At 34.4% G+C, this 18,022-nt stretch overlaps 1 protein-coding gene across 4 annotated transcripts in view; it reads right to left on the bottom strand.

The window, feature by feature from the left end:
* Nucleotides 1-310: 310 nt before the first annotated feature.
* Nucleotides 311-18,022, bottom strand: part of LOC132747947 (multiple epidermal growth factor-like domains protein 11) — a 61,748-nt gene continuing 44,036 nt past the window's right edge. For 3 of the 4 annotated variants that reach the window (XM_060737478.1, XM_060737479.1, XM_060737477.1), the window contains exons 16-26: nucleotides 17,491-17,637; nucleotides 16,460-16,690; nucleotides 15,587-15,871; nucleotides 14,684-14,800; nucleotides 7,079-7,188; nucleotides 6,223-6,366; nucleotides 5,336-5,432; nucleotides 4,467-4,591; nucleotides 2,786-2,870; nucleotides 1,787-1,889; nucleotides 311-576 (exon numbers count right to left, since the gene is read on the bottom strand). In XM_060737478.1, the coding sequence (XP_060593461.1) occupies nucleotides 324-576; nucleotides 1,787-1,889; nucleotides 2,786-2,870; nucleotides 4,467-4,591; nucleotides 5,336-5,432; nucleotides 6,223-6,366; nucleotides 7,079-7,188; nucleotides 14,684-14,800; nucleotides 15,587-15,871; nucleotides 16,460-16,690; nucleotides 17,491-17,637 (1,697 nt within the window). In that variant the 3' untranslated portion in view covers nucleotides 311-323. The remainder of the gene's footprint in view (nucleotides 577-1,786; nucleotides 1,890-2,785; nucleotides 2,871-4,466; nucleotides 4,592-5,335; nucleotides 5,433-6,222; nucleotides 6,367-7,078; nucleotides 7,189-14,683; nucleotides 14,801-15,586; nucleotides 15,872-16,459; nucleotides 16,691-17,490; nucleotides 17,638-18,022) is intronic. The other variant, XM_060737480.1, reaches the window with a different exon arrangement.

Raw genomic sequence — 18,022 nt, 5'->3', positions numbered from 1 at the left:
AAGTTTTATTTTTCTACAAACATACTGTATATTGCAATTTTTTGTAATATTTCATTTTCCATTATGACATACATACTTTCTAAATAAGTTTGACAAGGAAAAATGTTAATTTACATCTTACAAAATGTACTTAACTTATGTTATGAGAAATTGGTATTTGTTTGAACTCGAAATCTATAAATCCAGTCTTTAACACAATGTCTGTGTTTGACCATTTGCTTTATTAAAAAAAATAAGAAAAAAACAGGGATCGAAGCAGAAGTTACATTTAAACACAAGAATATAATGATTAACATTTGTTACTTTTTACTATGATCACTACCTTACCTAATAATTTCTGAGAATATAGCTGGGAAGTCGCAGCTTGGGCAGGCTGACATGTCCTCATTGACGAGATGTCGACCTGTGATGATGCAGTACGGTATATTGCCCTTACATTCCGGACACAGAAGCTCGGTCTCGGCTAACTGTAAGCCACAGTACGGGCATGGGGTACATGGCTCCTCTTCTTCTGTTTTGTCCGGCCTTTTCACGATCGATTCAATCTTTTCCTTGAGTTTTAGATCTATCTGATTTCTGCAATAATAATATAACAGATGCTATTAAATAACTTTTCTTGTTTGGGATTTCAGTCATACAGGCATTGGTGATGTACAACTGTTGTGTACCTATATTACTATAGATAGATTTGTATTCAACTGTGAATTTATACGACACACAACCTGGGGCATCAGATGTTACAAGTAGGAACCCTCAACAGTGAAGATAATTAACTTTAAGTCCGAACTTTATGTAATGCAATCCAAACATGACCAATATTTCCCCAAGTATATACGAAATACTGATTTTGTATCATCCATATCAAATGGAATCCACACAATTTATATTATCACATAAAACGCGGCGCAGGAATGTAATAAAGCCATTTAATAAAAACGATATTACACTAGTGTAATAACACTTTGACGTGACATCATTTGTGCCATATATAAACATAGCGTTAAAGTGCGCTAATGTTAGCGTTACACTATAGGCGCGTCATTGAAAAATTACTCATTTTAACTGTTTACCGTTCTTATTTTATATATGTGATAAATAGAATATTATATTCATGTAGATTCAATACTAAATTTATTGAACTCGTTGAATAAAACAATATTATGCTCGCCAGAGGCTTGCATAATATGATTTTATTCAACTTGTTCAATAAATTTAGTATTAAACTACACTCATTCAATATCCTCTATGTCTCAAATCTATAAAATGTGTAAAGAAAAGACACAGAATGAATTGCAACACTGCCAAAAATAATTGGAAACATACTGCTGTGAAACAAAACATTTAGATCAAGAATTTCCTAAATACACTAGTCCTTGAATTTGGAACTGTCAATGGATATCAAGAAATCCCGTGCAGTCTGATCAGGATCCATGCTGTTTGCTATCAGTTTCTCTACTTTTTTAGGGTCTGTAAGCGAACAGCATGGATCCTGATCAGACTGCGCGGATGCGCAGACTAGTCTGGATCCATGCTGGTCGCAAACCCACTATGTTGGTTTTGTCGTGACACGGCTCATATGAGGGCTGACCTGATTCAATACTTCTAGCAGTGCCCTCTCAATGTATATAGTGAATATTACTTCGTCCTCACTTTGTCTAAAGTACTGGTGTTCACAGCATGTGTTAATCATATGTAGAATTCTGTAACATACAGTGACAACATGTTTGAGTTTAAACTCTTTCATTGGAAGAATAACAATGTTGTTAATGGCCAATCATGGGTATACCTGTACTCTGGTCTCATTAACATAGCAGCGTAATTGAATGAGGAATTCTTCAAACCTGCTCTATGGCACTCTATCACAGCGGATGTTAGAATAGGCACAATATCTGGAAACAATAGATAGATTTATTGTAAACATTAAGTACACCATTTACGCCCTGATTGCATGCAGCAGATACAAAATGTCTCCGAATGAAATTGTAGCCTTGCTATTTATGCGTCTACTTAGCAACTAAAGGTTCAAACCTAACTGGATTCAGGTCCTTGATCACTCAGATGACATAAGTACTGATAAGTTTCAAGGAGAAGACTGTTACTGTAGTCTGATAATTCACCTGTTTCACGATCAATAATGAATGAATTCACTGAAATATCTACCTAGATAAAAGGTTTTTATGCCAATTTTAACATATTTTTTTATCAAATCTTGATGGTCGGTTCACCAAACTAGTTTTCCTGGATAACCTGTCAGTAATTATCAATTTTTCTGCAAATGACACATTACTAATCTCAAATGATTTCTGAAGCAGTGGTGAGAGGCAAATGACCTATAGTCTTATGTCAAAGATCAACTTTCGAGGAGAAATTTTCCTTCACTCGAGGTTTGAACCAGCAACCCTTGAATTATAAGTCTGATAAACAATAGGCTTAAATGAGCCGTGTCACAACAAAGCCAACATAATGGGTTTGCGACCAACATAGATCCAGACCAGCCTGCGCATCCGCCCAGTCTGATCAGGATCCATGCTGTTCGCTATCAGTTTCTCTACTTGTTATAGGGTTTGTCAGCGAACAGCATGGATCCTGTTCAGACTGCGCAGATGCGCAGGCTGGTCTGGATCCATGCTGGTCGCAAACCCATTATGTTGGTTTTGTCATGGCGCGGCTCAAATGATATTTCAACAACTATAGGATCATCATTGTGACCTTGGGAAGAATACTAAAATGGTACAGCAGAACTTATGTAAAGAAAAATTGACTGAGGTTATAAACTGTAACTTACGACATGATGGAAATTTACTGATGTTATTTGCCACTCTGATTAACATCCTAGCTCCCTTTAAATGGTCATCTCTTTTAACATGAATCTGAAATGATAAATTACATGTTGAAAAACAGGCAAAACTAGCACATATTACCAACCAATAAAAATGTAAATACAATAAAGGGAGGAAACCCAGAATGTTATTCTAAAAGTCAGTTGATGGTTACAGGCAGAAATTGTAACCCAGATTATAAAACTTTTTCTGAATTCAGTCTAAAATCTCAAAATTTTCATTGGTCAGTGTACATTCTATGCCAGTGTCTGGCCAATAAAATGCCTGACACTGGAGTTTGAGCCTTGAAAATATCTTTATAATTTTGGACAAGGCCTGTTTTAACATGATTTCATAATGATAACTAACGCTTGTCTGCTAAAGTGTGTTTCTGCATTGTGCATGAGTACTTAAATGTTTCACAAGCAAATGTCATCTACACATCTAATAAGTATTTCAAAATGATGAAAGAAAGCAAATTATATAACATTTTGAACAATGATTTTAGTTTAAAAAAAATTTGAGTGTTCGAAACCTAAAATATTATATACATATAGATCTACACTCAAAATAGTACATGTATTTTAGAAACTTTGCAATCTACATATACATATTCAGACTCTAAAAATTTGAAGGTCTTCAGGTGTACAAAAAATATTAAGTTTACATTAAATGCTTTTAAAGCATCAAAAAGCACTTGATTCTGTCGATTTTTTCCATATTTCACATTAAAGAAGTCTGCCAATAAATGAAGATAGAACTGCTTAAAATGTTAACTTAATCATGCGATTTTCAAAAACAAGAGGGCCATGATGGTCCTGGATCGCTCCCCTGACCCATCAACGGCATCCAAGCAATGTCTTAGACAAGCATCCTGGCCAAGTTTGATGAAAATTGAGTCAAAAATGTGACCTCTAGTGTGTTAAAAAGGTTTTCCATATTTGGGCAATGTGACCTAATTTTTGACTGGAGACGACCCTGATCAAAACTGAGGCCACTGCAGTGTTATAAAGATTTTTCTATTTTTAGCTTCTGTGACCTAGTTTTTGACCGGAGATGACCCATCTTCGAACTTGATCTGTATTTCATTGAGACAAACATTCTGACAAAGTTTGACAATGATCCAATCAAAACCTTCCTGACAAATTTCCAGAATATTTGGATCAAAACTGCAGCCATTAGAGTGTTAACAAGCTTTTTCTATTTTTAGCTCCTGTGACCTAGTTTTTAACTGGAGATGACCCATCATCGAACTTGACCTAAAAATCATCAAAACAACCTTCCTGTCAAATTTCCAGAATATTTGTATCAAAACTGCAGCCACTAGAGTGTTAACAAGCTTTATCTAGTTTTTGACCGGAGATGACCCATCTTCGAACTTGATCTGTATTTCATTGAGACAAACATTCTGACAAAATTTGACAATGATCCAATCAAAACTGTGACTGCTAGACTGTTAACAACCCAATTGTTGACGACAAACGACGGACGACGGACATAGCCCCATCACTATACCTCACCTCGTGGTCAGGTGAGGTAAAAAAAAAACAACAAAAAACAAAACATGTATAAGTGTAATACCATTATATGGGTAAGCCATCCTGAAAATGAACTAACGTTAACAGTTTGAAAGGTAAGAAATATTACCTTAACAAGTATGTAGCTATGAAGGATCATGAGATTATTTGCCATCTCTGTGGGTATCTGAATCTTCTGCTGCTTCAACTCCTGGGACATACTGAACAACACATCATGGGCATTCCTGTAGTTACCTGAGATAATAAACACAACCTCTTTATTAACCTATACCCTGCTTTAATTTGTTTAACACCATATGTAAACCTTCAGCATTAGCATGCCCTCATTTGAATTTGTCAGTTTATTAAATACATTTATTACATGCTTTTCGATGGTTTATAGAAATATATCAGTGAATTAAAACTAATAATGTCACTGTTCCAAACAGTGAAATTATCAATTTGATAATTTCACTGTTTTGAATTTAAGCCCCTTAAGTTGTTTCAGTGAAATACCAGCGTACACAGAACTGGAAACCAACTTAGTAACGTGACGTCGCAAATGACGTCACGTTGTATAATTATTTGGCGCGCTTTTCATTTAGTATTAGGTAAAAATGTCTTTTTTATAATTTGTTTGCATATAATAAAAAGAAAATTTGTTAAGTTTAGTGTAAGATCGAAATATATTTCACCTCATGAACACCAAAAGTTCACATTTCACTCGTGGCTGCGCCACTTGTGTAATATACCTTTTGGTGCTCACTCGGTGAAATATATTCCGATCTTACACTGAACTAAACAAATATCCTCTATGTATTGAAATTCCAAAACCATTCACTATTTAGCTCTTTTTTAGCATTTATGTTGATACTCTTAATCAAGAAAACACCGTAACATAGTTTAAACTTGCTTTTCTTTGGTCAAGATATTATTCTATTGCATTGTTCCTTACTATATCCTTTAAACCATAATGTTTATTTCACAGATTTTACGTACCAGCGCTTTGTTCCTCTTGGGCAATGATAATGGCTGTTCTACCAGCCTCCCTCCACTGTTTCAAGGCCATGTATAATCTAAACAGGTACTTGGCATCCTGCCAATATTAAATATCAATTTTTAGAATTGAGGATAACATAAAACAACAGATAAAATGTCTTATGAGACTTTCAAGTTACATGTAAAGCAGAGATCTTTTCAAGGGGCTAGCAATATTAACAAACAAAACACTTTCTTCATGCCATTTTGAAAAGTCCTTAAATATTTAAATAAGAAGGGAACTTGTCTGTTCGAAAGCATATAATCAACTTGAAATGTGTCCATTGGACTTGGATGCCTTTATGTTTAACTGTTGTCAATCCATGGCCTGAACAGAGAAACAGCAGGATAGATCAACATGGGAAAATGTGTATCAGCCCACATATAAAAATATGTTTTCCTATACAAATTTTTATTAAAATGTAGAAGATATTCATGGTTGCTCCTATTCTGGAAGGTCAATAAATCTATCTTATTTCAGTGTTATACTTATATCTTACTACAAAATAAGTTAAAACACTAAACAGGAAATAATAATAATAATAAAAATAAACAACTGCGAATCACCCCTAAATCCTAAGTTACTATGTTAATTAGAATTTAGGGGCGATTCAAAAAGTTCCTTTTTTTAGTTCTATCAATAAAGCCATGGTTGGTATTGGAGTCTGTGAACTAAATGTTTCTTGGGCAGATTTTCTGACATTTAAATTCCATGACATTTCCAAGATCAATTTGGAAAATTTGACTATATTTCCATGATAAACTAATCTTCCATTATAATTCCATGATAAAGTGATTTTTCTACAACATTTCCAGACCTATACGAAACCTGTTAAGGACTGACTGACCTTTGGAACACCATCCGTATCTCCCGTCAGGAAGTTGACGAGCTTGTGGGTCAGCTGATCATCATTAGCACGTGCCACTGTCTCTATAGCAAGCTCGATAGCCTCACTGTTCTCACCATCACAACGTAAGAAATGTTTCATTGCCTGAAAAAATATACATGAGCCGCGTCATGACAAAACCAACATAATGGGTTTGCGACCAGCATGGATCCAGACCAGCCTGCGCATCTGTGCAGTCTGATCAGGATCCATGCTGTTCGCTATCAGTTTCTCTACTTGCAATAGGGTTTGCAAGCGACAGCATGGATCCTGATCAGACTGCGCGGATGCGCAGGCTGGTCTGGATCCATGCTGGTCGCAAACCCATTATGTTGGTTTTGTCGTGACACGGCTCACATTATACTTAAATCATAGGATATATGATGTTCGTAGGGTTGCATGATACGTAAACTATTCAAATTTCAAAAATTGTATAATCACATCGTTTCCATATTCTTATGGACAGATCTGCAGAGTTACGGAAAATGTCTCTCTCTAACACATGAATTTTATATGAAAGCAGCAACATTATATTCATTTGATGTTTCTATAATTAGCAAAATTAAAGAATAACTTTTGAAAATAATCCCTTTAGAACAATCAACCTTTCCAAAATTATCTCCCTATAAAAACTCCCTTGATAAAATAACCCCCATCGTTCCCCTTTAATCAGATTCACTTATAAATAATCTCCCTTAAACAAAATTAGCCTTTTCAAAATTATCTCCCTTTACACAAGATTGACCTTTTCAAAAATACAGAAGATAAACCTACTCAAAGTAATCATCCCTTTGAAGAAAGTTGGAAATATTTTTACCATGTTAAACTGTCCACTCAAGAGGAAGAATTTCCCCGACAAGAAATGATTTGTTTCATTCTCAAAGAATAAGGCGATACTCTGGTTGTCTTCTGGTGTGGCATCTGGACCTACAAATATCATGAATAAAAAACATAGTATAAGTAAACCTTGGCTCAATATTTCATGTATGATTAAATTTTTAACTTTCAAAATATGCAAAATGCACTTGTAAAAGAATTGGTTAAAAAAACAACAACTGAATTCGACAGTCCCAAGACCAAATAAATGAGCCGTGTCACGACAAAACCAATATAGTGCATACGCGCAGTCTGATCAGGATCCATGCTGTTCGCTTACCAACTCTATTACATGTAGAGAAACTGATAGCGAACAGCATGGATATTGATCAGACTGCGCGGATGCGCAGGCTGGTCTGGATCCATGTTGGTCGCAAACCCATTATGTTGGTTTTGTCATGGCACGGCTCAGATATTATACTGAACTATATTGCCATACTTATAGAGTAAACTTAACAATTTATGTTTTCAATGTAGATTTTCTTTTATTTTATTTTCTTTGACATTAGAACCATACTTTGTTGAGCCTTGTAAATCAAAGTATGTATTATCAAAAGGGAAATAACCACTATAGACTGTAAAAGAGCATTTTCTATATTTACCTCCCTTTGATAAATTCTAAATATAGTTTATTGTTTTAAATGAGACCAAATAAGATTTTGTTTTAAGCGATAGAAAATAACAAAACATTCTTGACATAGATGTTTAACCAGGAAATGTGTCCATAGGACACGGGTGCCCCCACCGCGCCACTGTTCTGTCAATCTTATGACTCTAGGTCAAATATTTTTTGAAAACTAAAAAACGAATCTTTTACTAAATAAAGGGCAAGAACTTTACAAATACTAAATAAATCCACAAGCAAACCCCAAGGTCCATAAGTACACATGCTGACCAACATTCTTCTAAACTTTCAGGCCTACAAATGAACTTTTTGATCTATGCATGAACAAGTTGAAAATTGCAAATTTATACTACTGTAAGTCAAGGGCAATAAACTCTAACAAAACTGAAAAAAATCCACATGCAAAGTCCCAGGTGCATAGCTTCACAGTGATGTGAATCATTATTCCTGTAATTTAGTGATGGTGATCATTATTCCTGTAAAGTTGGTTGATTCTAACTCAAGCACTCATGGACAAATAACATCATAATGAAACGGTTTTTACTAAGTCAAGGGAAATAACTCTTCAAATACTGGATGATTTATCCACACATGCGACACAAGCGAAACCCCAAATGCAAAACTAAATATGCTGAGCAACCTTCCCGTAAGGTTTAATGACTATATGTCAAATACTTTTTGAGTTACATGCGACACAAGTTGAAAATTGCAAAAAATTTCTAAGTCAAGTGCAATAACTCTAAAAATACTAAATAAATCCAGACGAAATAACCCAGGTGCACAACTACACATGCTGATCAACATTCCTGTAAAGTTTCATGACTCTGAGTTACATGCGACACAAGTTGAAAATTGCAAAATAAGTCAAGGGCAATAACTCTAACAAGAGCTGTCGGTAGGACAGCAACGCTCGACTATTCTTAGTGCTTGATAGTAAAAAAAATGCTTGATACAGTTACCTCCTCCTGTTTACAGGTTGGGGTCATGATGGTGAACAAGTGTGCAAAGTTTCAAAGCCATTATGTCAATGGACTTTGAAAATATTTGAACTATTACAAAAACTTTAACGTAAATTCTAAGTCGAAAAAGGGGCATAATTCTGTCAAAATGCTTGATAGAGTTACCTCCTCCTGTCTACAGGTTGGGGTCATGATGGTGAACAAGTGTGCAAAGTTTCAAAGCCATATGTCAATGGACTTTGAAAATATTTGAACTATTACAAAAACTTTAACGTAAATTCTAAGTCGAAAAAGGGGCATAATTCTGTCAAAATGCTTGATAGAGTTACCTCCTCCTGTCTACAGGTTGGGGTCATGATGGTGAACAAGTGTGCAAAGTTTCAAAGCCATATGTCAATGGACTTTGAAAATATTTGAACTATTACAAAAACTTTAACATAAGTGGTTACGCCGACGCCGACGCCAACGCTCGGGTGACTGCAATAGCTCTACTTATTCTTATCGAATAGTCGAGCTAAAAATACTAAAATTATCCAAAGGAAAAATACCCAGGTGCACAACTACACATGCTGATCAACATTCCTGTAATGTTTCATGACTCTATGTAAAATACTTTTTGAGTTACATGCGACACAAGTTGAAAATTGCAAAATTCAAGGGCAATAACTCTGAAAATACTAAAAATATCCAAACGAAAATACCCAGGTGCACAACTACACTTGCTGATCAATATTCCTGTAAAGTTTCATGACTCCAGGTCAAATACTTTTTGAGTTATGTGCGACACAAAAGAGCATTACTGGTGCAGGGAAACCTATGTTGACCCTTCAAGTATTATATCGGGAACAAGCGGCCACCCGAGTCTAACCATCAACCTTCCGTAAACTATCTTGATAACAGCCAGACATGACAGAATCAAAAGCCCCTGATGGGATTCGAACCTGCAGCCCAGAACGGCTAATAAGAAAAGTAGCTCTAGATATAAGTTTTGTTTCAAATATTAATAAACAACTAGTCAAATTAACAATTAATGGGGACACACGAAAACGCTAAGTCAAAATCTACAAAATACTAGTGGTGACATTTCAACTACATGAATCGTGAATTTTTTAACATGAATTCACAAAGATAAAATCAGGATATCATAAAGTTGATATGTCCCTACAGGTCTTTCGTAGAAAACACTCTTCAATGCTACTTCTCTCTTCTTCAAGTGGAATGGTCTACAATGCCAGGGGTAAAAGTTGCAGTTTTAGAAAATCCTTAAATCCAAGCTGGGGGCCAGGGGGTCGCTACGGCCCCCGGTGGGTCCAGGGCAAAGCCCCTGCCAGGGGGTCCAGGGGATCAAGCTGTTGGATTTTAGCTGTTTAGCATATCAAAAATCTCATTTCCTTGTAAATTTATGGAACCATTTTTAATCAGATTTTTACAATTTTTTTTTAACAAAATCAGCTCAGGAAATATTAAAATTACATAAGTCTATCAGAAAATAGTAAAGGACATATACATTTACAAGTATCAACACAAATAACACAAGAGTAAAATACTACTATTTCCAAGTATATTGTGGTTGACAATTGCGCTTATCAGAAATGGAACATGCTAAAGTTTGAAAAGGGTAAACAACTTAAAACTTGCAAAATACACAATTTTTACATCCTGTAAGTCCTATAAAATCAACATAATCATCATGGATACTTCCACCAACATGACCTTACACCAGCACAAACCACACTTTTCACTACCAGTATTCTTATGTTTACTTTCATTTACAAAACAGTCTTGATGCGTTTGAATTTTTCTGCAACTGTCACTGTTAGAAGAATGTTTTCTTTTCAGCTGGGCTTTCTTCTGGAGTTTGAGAAGATGTTTAGCCTTCAAGTTTTTTAATTTTTGGATAGACTGGTCAAGCTGTTCCTGCCTCTTTCTATTTTTAGCTCCTGTGACCTAATTTTTGACCGGACATGACCCATCTTCAAACTTGACCTAGAAATCATCAAAACAACCTTCCTGACAAATTTCCAGAATATTTGATTGAAAACTGCAGCCAGTTGTGTTAACAAGCTTTTTCTATTTTTAGCTCCAGTGACCTAGTTTTTGACCGGAGATGACCCATCTTTGAACTTGACCTAGAAATCATCAAAACAACCTTCCTGTCAAATTTCTAGAAAATTTGTATCAAAACTGCAGCCACTAGAGTATTAACAAGCTTTTTCTATGTTTAGCTCCTGTGACCTAGTTTTTGACCGGATTTGACCCATCTTCAAGCTTTTAATGTAAGGTGTTCTTGGTATGTGGCATGTGCATAAATTACACACTTCTTCATGTCTGGAGTGACTACCATTTTGTTGGCTGTAACACTCTTCCTCTTGAGTACCATCTTCACAATGGCAACAGCCTCATAATTTTCTATTGCCATTGTGGCTCTATCATCCTCAATTATGTCCCCCATAATGTTAAAAGTCCCCTCAACCAATGGGCCACTAAATGCTGTCAACAAAGAACAAGCTAACCTAGATAGGACATGATATCTCTGTTTTTCAAATGTCTTTAATTTTATCACATGACCCCAAAAATTCTCATCAACCCTGTCATTATCTTTGTAATTTGAAGCCAGTAAAGCAACCTGCCTGTCCACTGCATAGCTGTTCAGCTCGGAGTTGAGACAACCCATGTCCTCCTCAGTAACAACATTTGGTAACTCACTCACGCAGCCTTGCCAGGTTTCTGAATGCCTTTGAGCACTGGCTATGGCTGTGAAAAGCTAGATCAAGTACAGACATGTATCTAAATGTCGATTAAGTGTAAAAATTTGAACAGACCAGTCCGTACCAGCAACAATCTGACAATGTCATGGCCAACATAAGAGGGATAAGATAGAGACACAGCAGGGGCTTCATCAATGCTAGGTCTGCCAATTTTAGTGTGTTTTTTTTCTTTAATGAATTTTAATTTAATACAGAAATTGAAATTCGATTGCGTAAGCTTTTCCCAAAATTTTGGTTTCCAGAATCTTTGGCATAATTATATGACATTGATGTTATTTCATATCTTCAATACAGAATTAAAAGAGAAAAACTACAAAAGTTAAATACCTCCATTTGTTCTTCGCTCTCTTATCAATTTCGCTCACGTTGTAGCCAGCTGGTAAAAATTTCATCGTAAATTTTATAAATTCAAATCGTTAAACAAAAGCGGCCACCTTTGCATGTAAACTTCAGAATGAATCGGCGATAATAAGTCATCCAATCAAAATGCGCGATAAAAATCGGGAAGAGTAAAAGCCGTTTCCCCGGTCCAAAACAGTACTCTTACGAAGCGGCGAAGCTTTCGCCAAAAAGAAATTTCAGATCGACCTTTCAACCCGGATTTACATGAATTGGAAAAACAGCCCAGACAAAGGCCGAAAATCTGGAAATTCGGCACAATCCCGAAAACTTTTACCCCTGCAATGCGCACATTTTCTTTAATCATTTCCAAGATTCATATATGCAATGGAAATGCATCACTTTGATAGATACTAGTATAAACTATTGCTTGGGAAAAAAAACACCTGACCACACTAAATATCTTAAATGGACATGTCTATATTTCAGCTGGATGAAACCATTCATCATTTCGAGGGGAAAATTTCAAAATATATACTTACTGAATAGCAAACAGTGCAGACCATGATCGGTGAGAAAAAATGTGCTTAACTGATCTTGATCTGATCTGCACTGGTTGCATGAGAAGAATCAGTTAATTACCCAATAGCAGATCAACATAGTACTGCTACTGAGTATAAAAGTAAAGTTACAAGCTTTTAGGTATGCAGGGAAAGAAATAAAAACACAGAAAACTGATTGGTGTAAAAGGTTTCAACAAGACATATACCGAGAAAACAGATCATAGAATCATACCAGATCATTCTGAAATATTTTCACTCACCATTTAGATAAACCTAATTTTCGAGTAAAAAAATGCAGTAAGATACATTATAATACATGTATTATTTTTTGGATTAAAAGTTACACACACGCTGTAAAGGGTCATCATGACACAACTTTCCTATAAAGGTAAATTATAAAGGTAAATTATAAAGGTGAAGTGCCAATATGTGAATTGCATCTGTCTTTAGAGGACACCTAAGTAGAACCACCAATTTTGTTTATTAAATAGAATTGTATTTTAAAGAAATTTAATTATAATAATTGTATTTTAAAGAAAATTAATTAATTGTATTTCAAAGAAATTTAATTAAGTTATTAACTGATTGATAAACAAGAGCTGTCAGTAGAACAGTATGCTCGACTTTTCTCAGTGCGCATGCTTGATAATAAAACAAGAGCCATTTTCTAAGTTCAAAAGGGCCATAATTCTGTCAAAATCCATGTAAGAGTTATGGGTCTTGGATAGTCAACTCCTATTTAATTATGCTCTCAAATAAGCGTGTGAAGTTTCAAACCATTCCCTAAAAGTATGTTTTGAGATACCAATTTACAAGCAATGACTAACAAAAGTGTGACAACCATGTCATTGCCTAGGTAAGTACAATAGCTTTCCCTTTTCCTCAAATAGTTGAGCTTAAATTAAAAGTTCAGTAATTAAGGTCTAAAATGGCACAGTTAGAGGGGCTGGACATAATGCTCAGCCTAATCAAAGGTATAATTTACACAATTTTGATTTGTTTATATCCAGGAAATTACTTATACAAAATAATATTATGTATATATGACAATGATTTATAAGTTGATCATAAACACAATTTACTTCACATCTATCACCATTCATTTATGAAAATCATTTCAAAACTCAGAAAGTAAAATACAAGCAAAATATATGTTAATAATTTAAAATAATACTGCAAAATCAATATTATTTGTGGGACACTAATTTTTGTGGTTTTCATGGACAGATCAATCCACAATTTTAAGATCCAATGAAATTTCATTTCATCTGCTGTAAGATTATTTTGCATCACATTATTTACATTGTGCTTTTTGGAAAAATAGACAGTCCACAAATTTAAGAACCCATGAAAATGTTCTTTTTGACAAAACCACAAAATTTCATGCCCACGAAATTAAGAGAATTCACAGTAAATAGAAGAATGTTAGTCATCATGGGATACCCACAGTTGATTAACAGATGTAACATAACATGATAAAACCGTTCGGCCTTGGGTATCCAAGGATGGATGTTAGTAGGTATTGTTTAAATTATTAAAATAGAGAAAATATGTCCTCATTCAGTTAAACTGTTAATCTAAGAAAAGTAAGTGTCAAAATGTGACGTAAATATGGTCTCCTACTACAGTGGCAATATCTGTAGATCAAAACCCTCGCCTTAAAGCAGTAACAGGTTAACTACTATAAATTTTAATTGGAGTTAACCCGTTACTGCACCAATCACCTTGATGCAGTAACAGAATAACTCATACAAAATTTCAATAGAAGTTAACCCATTACTGCACTCAGGTGATGAAGCTACAAAAAAACTGTACATATCGTCATCTTAGTGCAATAACAAATTAACTCCTATAAAATTTCAATAGTAGTTAACATATTACTGCACTTAAAGGTGATGAAAGTACAAAACACTACCTATGAGATATTTTCTTCCACACCCATCCCACAAAAGAAACCTCTATTTTTTTACTGCAAAATTTCAATCAATTTTTTCTGCAGAAAAAATTTCAATCATGATAAAAGCTACATGCCTCCAGGTTCGTGCTAATTTTCGTAAGATTTTAAAAAATTTATTAAAAAAGTAAAATGTTCTCAAGTGAACAAAGAAAGTAACTTACGCATTGAAAATGGCACTTTCCTTCCATGTAAATTACCAAATAACGGTCAAAATATGCAAAAATAGCAACCAATCGTAAATAATCAATTATTTCTTTTCCGTACTGGTATTTTGATCTACATACATTGGGCCATGTTAAAGGAGACTGTATCGAAACATGACATTATTTTCTTACCATAACCCTTGTTCGTAAATCCGGTACTATTTTCAGAAGATGTTGACAGATGATCGACATCATCGTCAAATTTTTTGTCTGTGTTAAATTGTAACGTTCCGTCACCTCCTCCTAAAGCTGGAGTAATAGAAGTAACAGAGCATTTGTGTGTGAGTGAATAAGATTTTAGTGTCTCTCTCAGCAAACTATATAATATAGATCAGTTATATAGGTGACAAAAGGAGTTTATTAGAAGCACAATTAATATTATAACATATGTTACACTCGTGTTAAAATGTGGAAAGCAACATGTATATCTACTGCCTATAATTAACAAAATTATGATCCAAATTAAAATTTGAGCCGCATCACGACAAATGCAACATAGTGCGTTTGCGACCAGCATGGATCCAGAAGAGTCTGCGCATCTGTGCTGTCTGATCAGGATCCATGCTGTTCGCTTACCAACTCTATTACAAGTATAGAAACTGATAGCGAACAGCATGGATCCTGATGCACGGATGCGCAGGCTGGTCTGGATCCATGCTGATCGCAAACGCACTATGTTGGTTTTGTCATCACGCGGCACAATTTTATGCTGCTTCATTTGTATGAAAAAATGTAAATGGTAAAGTACTTATTAATAAAGAAATTAGTTTCAGTTTCAAGAAAAGCTTTGGATTAGATACAGCCAGGAAAAATTCAGCGCATCAAATTAGAATGATCAGCTATTACGTTATATGCTATGTTATATGCTATGTATATGCTATGAGTATGATAAATACTCATGAACTAGGATTTAAAGAATTGGAACTGTGCCAAAAGAATACTAAGAAAATAGTAACAGAAGAACTAGGTAAAGAAAGGACTAGGTAACCGAAGGACTAAGTAATGAATAAACAGTGGACGTAAAAGATATCTTACTGTTGGAAGCACCAGATACAGATTTTAACGTTGTGTAGCGGTCCTCAACGTCATCGATATCAGCGTATTGAGAAGAAACCGGTCGACTTCTTCGATCATCTAGCGTGACTTGTAATTTTTCCACATCAATCTCATCGCAGGGGTCACATGATTGCTGACGATGTGGGAGAGGAGGCCGGGCTACAGAGGCATGTTGACTGAGATGTGGGTACCGGCGCTCGTTTCTGTCATTATCAGCAGTATATAATGGATTATCTACACCAATAGCGGTACCAGCATGACCATCTGTGAATATATTTATATAAAAGTTATTTTTATCACACTGAAAAGTGAGAAAGTTGCATTACTTGCACAAGCATGTAGCATATGAAGTGAAAATATGGATAATTTCTCAATTTGATATAGCATATTCACAAAAAACAAACAAATTTTCTTTCTATTTAATATACAGTTAAACTTCATCCACTAGAACTCAAAGGGCCTGTGCAAATTTGTTCGAGAGATCGGTAGTTTGAGCTTAACGATGCTTAAGTATTTTCATGTATTATATGCTCATATTGTATGGAGGATATAATCAAACGTGACGGTTTTCCCACTAAATGAATCAGTCTTATGAAAAATATGTCTGCACAATTGTTTTTAGTGAGTCATTGCGTCAAATATGTCATTTTGCCTAAATATTAAAAATTATTGTCCTGTGTTTTCAAAATGCGTTTTGATAGTACACTTTATTATGAAGTAGAATAGAGTTTTACTGTATACTAATAAAAAAATATCAAACTTAATTAAATATAATTTTTTTGTCAAAATATGGACAAAGCAGAGACTATATGGATCACAATTGTGGAGCATTATACATTATTAAAAACTTACTTGGAATAGTTGTTTCTCCAGGTATGATACCGTCGGCCTCGTACCTCACACGCATATTTTCCTCCTTCAATCCTCGTACCTTTCTCATATAGTACGCCACAATTAGGGCAATGATCACAAGTAGTATGACACACGGAATTACGACAGCAATAATTAAAGCTGTCGCACCTGACGAAGCCGTTTCTACGTCGCTACCTTTCTGTTGCGCAATAATGGTAATACCCTTGTCATCTGTAACATATTTCAAATATAATTCAGTAATTCTGCATCTTTTTGTAATTATGTGTTTTGTATTGCTCTTATTATGTAAATTCCTAGTTCTGTATTTTTTTTTTGTAATTCTGATTTTTTTTTGTAATTCTGTACATTTTGTAATGCTGCAATTATGTAATTTCCCGATTGTGTATATTTTTTGTAATTCTGTATACCGTATATATTTTTTGTAATTCTGTACATTATTCGTAATGCTGTATTTTTTGTAATGCTGTACTTTTTTTGTAATTCTGTAAAAAAAAATATTATGCTATAAATATGTAATTTTCTAATTCTGTATATTATTGTATTTTTTTATTACATTGTATTATTATTCATTACCTTGTGAAATGTAGTCCATTCCTTGTGAAACGTATCCCATTATTCATTTCCTTATGAAATGTATCCCATTATTCATTACCTTATTAAATGAATCCCATTATTCATTTCCTTGTGAAATGTATCCCATTATTCATTTCCTTGTGAAATGTATCCCATTATTCATTTCCTTGTGAAATATATTCCATTATTCATTTCCTTGTGAAATGTATTCCATTATTCATTGCCATTTGAAAAAGTATTCATTTCCTTGAGAGATGTACTCCATTATTCATTTTCTTGTGAAATATATTCCATTATTCATTTTCTTGAGAAATATATATTCCATTTTTCATTTCCTTATGAAATGTTTTCAATTATTCACTGAAAACTGAACAAATATCCCCTATATATTTGGAAATTTTAAATTATTAACTTAAGATATCAAGAATAAATTTTACCTGTGTCACAAGCTGTGCCCTGGAAGCCATCAAAACAGAGACAGTCACCTGTTTCACCATCACACCTCCCGTTCCCATTACAATTACATGTTTTAACACAGTTTGGTCCCCAATTATTATCTGCACATATTATGTCACATTTCTTTCCTACACAACAAATAGACATTTATTAAGCAACGTTTTCATGCATATACATGTATACAGGCAACAAGAATTTTATATAACTTATAATTATATGGTTATAGAACAATAGATTTATTCTGTTTTTATAGAATGACTGACAATGCATGGCCCTCTAATCAATGAAGGATAATTCAAAATTTAAAAAGAAATACCCCCTTTTCAAAAGAATAATTGGCCATTAAGAGCCCTGTAATCAACGAAGGGAAATCAAGAAATTACACCCAAAAATGGCCCCTATGTCCATTTAATGCAAACTTTACAGCCAACAGTGTTTGAATGCATGTTACATAATATTGCATGTACAATTCAAGATATTCTAGGAGTATTGTAGAATTTTTGACATGTGACC

Source organism: Ruditapes philippinarum, unplaced genomic scaffold (genome assembly GCF_026571515.1).
Source record: "Ruditapes philippinarum isolate M1 unplaced genomic scaffold, ASM2657151v2 ctg5903_1_1_1_1, whole genome shotgun sequence".
Lineage (NCBI taxonomy): Eukaryota > Metazoa > Mollusca > Bivalvia > Venerida > Veneridae > Ruditapes > Ruditapes philippinarum.
Note: the sequence above shows the minus strand (reverse complement) of the source record. Positions and strands in the feature narration are given on the sequence as shown.